This window comes from Patagioenas fasciata, chromosome 5, assembly GCF_037038585.1.
Source record: "Patagioenas fasciata isolate bPatFas1 chromosome 5, bPatFas1.hap1, whole genome shotgun sequence".
Taxonomy (NCBI): domain Eukaryota; kingdom Metazoa; phylum Chordata; class Aves; order Columbiformes; family Columbidae; genus Patagioenas; species Patagioenas fasciata.
Window position 1 is genome coordinate 67,406,697 of NC_092524.1, and position 6,000 is coordinate 67,412,696.

Sequence of the window (6,000 nt, forward strand, 5' to 3'; positions counted from 1 at the left end):
GTGGTCAGACCCTCCTGGGGCATTTGGGCGGTTTCCTACCCCACATGCACCCACAGACTGGGCATGCAGGGGGCAGAGAACGTCCCTGCCAGATCCCCTGACCAAAGTCTCTTGTCCCTTTGTCCCTGCAGAGTTCCAGGTGCCGGTGACAGAACCTGACATCAACAACAGGCTGGAGTCCCTGTGCCTGAGCATGACGGAGCACGCGCTCAGCGGTGAGCACTCCCTCCTCCTGGGGCTCTTCCAGCACGTCCACGCCGCCTCCGCTGAGCCCCCCGCCACCCCAAAAAGCTGGGACAGGCTGTGGCTGTGAGGGGACGGGACGGCGGCGGGGCTGGATGCAGGGATGCTCCCGGCGATGCTCCCAAGGGAAGCTGGATGGGGACATTGACTTCTCCCGGTGACGCAGCTGGGGCAGAGGGGTAAAACCCAACACAGCACCCAGCACTAGTGGAGTCCGTGCTTATTAGCCACTAGTTAGCTTGCTAATAATAATTAGTATTAGCTCGCTAATCTGTTACTAGTTTCTTGATAAAGCCCTTGCCACCGGAGCGCTCGGGTGGTTCACAGGCTATGGAGGATTTTACCTTTCTGCCACCAGTGTCCCCCGTTTGGCCAGGGGGTGCGGGAGCCCCGAGGCCGAAGGCTAAAAGCCTGCTGGGCGCTGTGCTGGACGCTGTGCCGTGGGTGCCGGCGGCTCCTTCCCGGCACGTGGGGCGGCTGTGGGTGCCAGCAGCGTGAGCAGGCACGGGGAGGGAGGATGAGGCAGAAAAACAGGCAGGGAAGCTGGAAAAGGCAGCGGCAGCGTGATGGAGAGGCGAGCACGGCAAAAGTCACCAGCACCACAAGCACCCGCTGCCCATGCGCCGGACCCCAAAATGAACGATGACCCCTCGGCGATGGGATGAGTGTGGCCGCCGACATCACCCAGACCCTCCCGAAAATCAGCTGTGGTCTCGCCCCCGGCAATCCCCGGACTGCACCGAACAGCTGAGGACGGGATCCTTCGGGGAGGACCGTGCCGCCGGGTCACAGCGCCGGCGCAGCTCCCTGCAGCGATGCCACAGCCCATCCCGGGGACAGGGACGCCAGAGCAAGGACTGCGAGAGGCAGCGGCGCCCTGGCAGTGCCACCGCAGTGTCCCTGGCCGGGAAAACAAGGACACTTGTGTCACCCGAAGCGTTTCTCCAGCGTGTGCCCAGGCGAGGCTTAGCTGTCTTGTTCCTCCGCAGGGTACTGTTCCTCCGAGTTATTTTTTCCAGGTCGCATACCCCAAGCCTCTCCAAACCGGTCGTGCTATAAATAGCTCTTAAAATAATAAACCTTTCGGGGGAGAAAAAAAAAAAAGGCGTAACAAACCTGTTTGTTTTTAGTCTTAAGGAGGGAGGTGGTGGTGATGCCCTGGGTAGCGTAACAGGGGGTGCTCTGTTCGGGGCTGCCCCCCCACCGCCGCTCTCCACCCTGGATATGGGGGTTTGGGTTGGGGATGGGGGGTGGTCAGGGTTGGTGAAGGGTCGGAGGGTTGGAAACGCTGTTTGGGGTGTTGATTTCTGGCCCCAAAAGAGCTGCTGGTGCTGGGGAGGGTGAAGGAAGGGGGGCTGCTGGCAGCAGGGTCATTGGTGCGTTTTTGGGATGGGTCGTGGACCCCTCGCTCCTGGGCTGGGGGCTGTGGCTGGACGTGTCCCCACTGTCACAGGACACTGGGGACCGGGGCTCTTGGGGGACGGAAACAACCCCTGGGGGCTTTTTTTCCTGCCATTGCAGGGCTGGGTTTGCTGGGGGGCAAGGTCCCCCCTGGGACTGGCTCCATCCCCTCACCCCACACGTGGGCAGTGGGTCCTGAGCTTGTCCCGCTGTGGGGGGGTCCCAGACTCGCACCCACCTTGCGGCGAGTCCAGACTGCCCAGAAACCCCCCCAGCTCCTGGGACAGGGACGTGGCAGAAGCCTGGAGTGGTGTTGGGACGGGGACTTGGAGGGGGCTACCATGGGGACAGATGGTGGCACAGAGACACCAACAGAGAACTGACACCCCAAAACCCTTCAGCACACCCTCGGGGAGATGGCGGGAGGGGGATGGCCCCGTGTGCCACCTTGCCGCAAGAACCGTGACTTAGGGATGCTCTGGGGGTCCATCCCTCCAAATCGGGGGGTACCGGCCGCTCACCAGGGGCTGTTCCTAACCCTCCTTCTCCCTTGCAGATGGTGTCGACCGAACCTCCACGATCTAGAAGGCGTCGCGGCGGGGACGCTGGCCGGGAGAACAACAACTGCTGCGGGTCCAGCGGCGAGGTCGGGGCTTCCCGGGAGCCTCAGCGAGCGCTTTGCATCCTTTCTCCTCTCTTTCCTCTTTCTCTCTCTCTCTCTCCTGTTTTAATTTCGTGAATGTGTAGATTGTCCTTGTGAACATATCATTAGACTTTGGAATTTGTGTTGTCATTTATTACATCCATGCTAAAGGGGGGGGGCAAACAAATATCAATGATGATGATGATGATGCAAACGCATGGGGAGGGTGTGGGGGATGCGGCAGGAGAGTGCTGACAATGGGGGTTCACCGGAGCGCCGTGGGCAAACCCTGTTTCTGGGCAAGGATACAAATTAATATCAAATATCATATGAGTGCGTGTGACCAAAAAAACCAAACCCCTTTGGGGGATTTGCCTGTCCCACCGGAGCCTTCGGGGCCAGGGGTCCCATCCTTTGAGTTTCGCTGCGTTGCGAGCCCAGATTTGAAATAAAATAAAATATAACCCCAAAATTTCCTTTCAGTTTAGCCAAGAGCATCCGCAGGTTCGAGGCAGCGTTGTGACAGGGCAGCGGAGGGTCGGTGACACCTGCCGGGTGCGGGGTCGGTCCCCCCATCCCTGCGGCCCCGATGTAGGTTGGGGTTCAGGGATGGGGGGGACATCTCACCCGGTGGGGGGTCCTGGGGGATGTCGGCAAAGCGGGGGGGACGCTGGGTGAGTTTCTGTGTCTCTTGTCTTGCCTGCGCGGGTACCGGGAAGATGCTGCATCCGTGGCTTTACACATCTCCCCCCCGCCTGCCCAAACCCAGCAATGAGGGACTTTTCCAGCCCTGGGGTGACCGAGAAGGGATGAAGGAGGCTTGGGAGTCAGCGTGCGGATAAAAAACAAGCCCTAAACGGCAGCAAAATGCAGCTTCACGGCGTCATTTTCTCGGTATTAAACATACGCCGGGGTGGAGATGTAGTTGGCAGCGGCTCCCGGCTGCTCCTCGCCCGCCGCTGCGTTGCTTTTTATAACAGGGAGCTAAATTTGGTCCGAAGGTAAATCCGACACGGCGCTGCTCAAGCCTGGGCTCAAAGCGACACCGGGGCCGGAAAAGCCGTCGCACCCGCAGCGATGCTGGGCATAGCGACGGCTTCACTCTCAGAATCACGCAGAATCATACAGAATGTTAGGGATTGGAAGGGACCTCGAAAGCTCATCCAGTCCAATCCCTTTGCTCCGCTGGTCCCGGTGCTAACATGATCAAATTGATTAACTAAAGGGAGGTGATAGGTGGGAGCGGAGATGTTCCCAAAACACGGTGAGCGCCTATGGGCTGGGACGGACCGGAGCGGGGCTGGGGGCGAAGGGGAACCGGCGGGGCTGGGAGATGTGTGAATCCACTTGCAGTGCAGCACTTTTAGGTTCTTTTTTTTTCTCTTTTTTTTTAACGAAAGAAGTGCCAAATGCGATGTTTTATGTTTGCTGTTCCTTGGTGTCCTGTTCTCTGGCAGGCAGGGGATGGGGAGATGTGCAGAGGGGGGAGCGGAGAAGGGAAAACCCGAAAGCGAGGGAGGTTTGACAAGGTGTGAGGAGGTGAAGGTGAAGCGGGGACTGCGGGGGGGACACCTGTGTCACCCCCCGAGCACCCCAGGGTGTCCGAAACTGAGGTGTGAACACAACAGCCGTAGCAAATATATTTAGGGAGCTGAATTACTATTTATTCCCTCGCCGAGTATAGAAACAGAGGTTATCCGATTGCTGAGAGATATTATTTTGGATATATTTCCTATTAACTTGCTATGGCTGGTAACCATGATAATGTCTGTTATTAACAACCGCCAAATAATTCAAATGTTGGGTTTTTTTGTTCCTTTTGTTAAGAACAACACAAAAAAGCTTGTTTTCCATTGACAGTGTATAGGTTGATAATGACTTAGTTGTGTTTGCCGTTTCGTGGGGTTTTTTTTTTAAGTAACGTAATAAAGTGGCTTTGGGTGCGTTCTGCCTGGCTCTGGGTGCCTGTGCTGAGTGCAGGCAGCAGAGCTCCAGCCTAAGAATTGAAACAAGAAAAAAATGGAAAAAAATATTTATAAAAAGAAAAAAAAAAACACACAAAAAAAACAAACAAAGAAAACAAACCACAGTTGCATGAGTGAGGCTGTGAAGTCAAATCTTTAGTAATAAAGCGGCAGTGCCTTTCTTTTTTCTATTCACCCATTCACCCCCCACGTGTTTTTGTACCACGTGCGCGTCGTGGCGAGGGATGCGGCACCTTGGCCTGGGGCGGGCAGCATCCCCCCCCCCGCTGTCCCCTGTCCCCCAGCACCCGCCGGGGACCTTTTACTGGTGCTGTTCCCCCGAACCGTCCCCGGCTGCAGCGGGGGGGCCGGGCAGCTCAGCGCCCAAGTGGCCTTGGGTCCGGCGGATGCTCCCAGGGAGAGAAATAACACAAAATAATAACATAAATACACCTTTTCCTTCAAGGTGTCCATCCCCTCCCCGGGGACAAGGCCTGAGCTCGACTGGACTTGAGCTGGGCTTTGCTTTGGTTTGCTCAGCTCATTGTAAATGCATGGAGGAGCCGGGGCGGGGGGGGTTAAGCCCGGCCAGCATCCAGCAGGATAAAACAAATCCAAAACTGTGATTTTTACGTGGAGCAAAGCTTGAGTTGGGTCAGCACTTAGGGAAATTCTTTCTGTTGTCACCTTTCTCCATGTCGGGGTGCGGCCGTGCCCCAGGTTTGGCTTCTTTTGAATGTGCCTGATGGAAAGTGGGTCCTGCAGACGTCTCTAATTTGCACACAGCGACGAGAACACTAAAGTTGATTTTATACGAGTCATCAGAGTTTGCAAAAGTGAGTTTTATTTTTTGTATTCCTTTATCTTTACTTAAAGGTGAATGTGTATTCCTCTGGGAGGAATAGGAAGAAAAAAAAAAAACACAGGAATGTTAATAATGTTAAACAGAATACTTCCTCCCTTATTAATATATATAACCCTTATGTATTTATGCATATTGTAAGCTTACTTTAAAAAGCTTTGAATTCTTTTCTGTTGCATGCCGTTCCCGGGCAGCCTTTTATTGTACATGCATGCCTTGAGTCCTGGTTTTTCTGTACAAAGTTAGTGCACAAAGAACTATTTTTGCCTAGTTAATGTTGCCGAGCAATGCATATTTTTTAAAGCTTTTTTTTTTTTCTTTTTTGTCATATATGGAAATAGCATGTTTGTTACATGTAAAAGCTTTCCTGATATAAAGAAATACTAATGTTTGGAGATGCCGGTCTTTGCAAGTGTACAGTTTTCAAATGTTGTTCCCAGTGAAAACACCCTTCGTGATTTCCACTTGCTCCAATGTATTTATTACTCATTTCCTCCCATGTAACTAGGAATCATGGCTATATTTCATATCAACGGCATATTGAAAGTGAAGGGAGATGATTAATACAAGGTTTTGTAACACTGGGGTGTGGCGCCTCCTTATTTACGCTCTTTTTGGCAGGTGGCCTCGTATTTAAAAATATATATATAATAATAATAATAGAATAAAAGAACTGGCTGGCCCCGTGGGGTATGGGAGGGGAGGGATGTGTGGTTATTACCTATATAAAACCCATGGCAGGAGTTTGGTGCTGAAGGATCCCCGGCATTCCCCACACAGCCCTTGGCTGCCCCTTTGGGACGCCCACACCCCGGGAGCTCTTTAGAGATGGGACTTTTGCCTTTCGAAATGAGCAGGAATTGGGGCCGGAGCTGTGGAGCACACGG

The 6,000-nt window shown here is 54.0% G+C and overlaps 1 protein-coding gene across 4 annotated transcripts in view; it reads left to right on the plus strand.

The window, feature by feature from the left end:
• Positions 1–5,694, plus strand: part of SAMD4A (sterile alpha motif domain containing 4A) — a 112,546-nt gene extending 106,852 nt beyond the window's left edge. For 2 of the 4 annotated variants that reach the window (XR_011739467.1, XR_011739466.1), the window contains 2 exons: positions 132–1,233; positions 2,201–5,694. Coding sequence is in view for 2 of the 4 variants with exons in the window: in XM_065838527.2 (XP_065694599.1) it covers positions 132–215; positions 2,201–2,229 (113 nt within the window). In the remaining 2 variants the exon portion in view is untranslated. The remainder of the gene's footprint in view (positions 1–131; positions 1,234–2,200) is intronic. The other 2 variants (XM_065838527.2, XM_065838529.2) reach the window with 1 other exon arrangement.
• Positions 5,695–6,000: the final 306 nt, after the last annotated feature.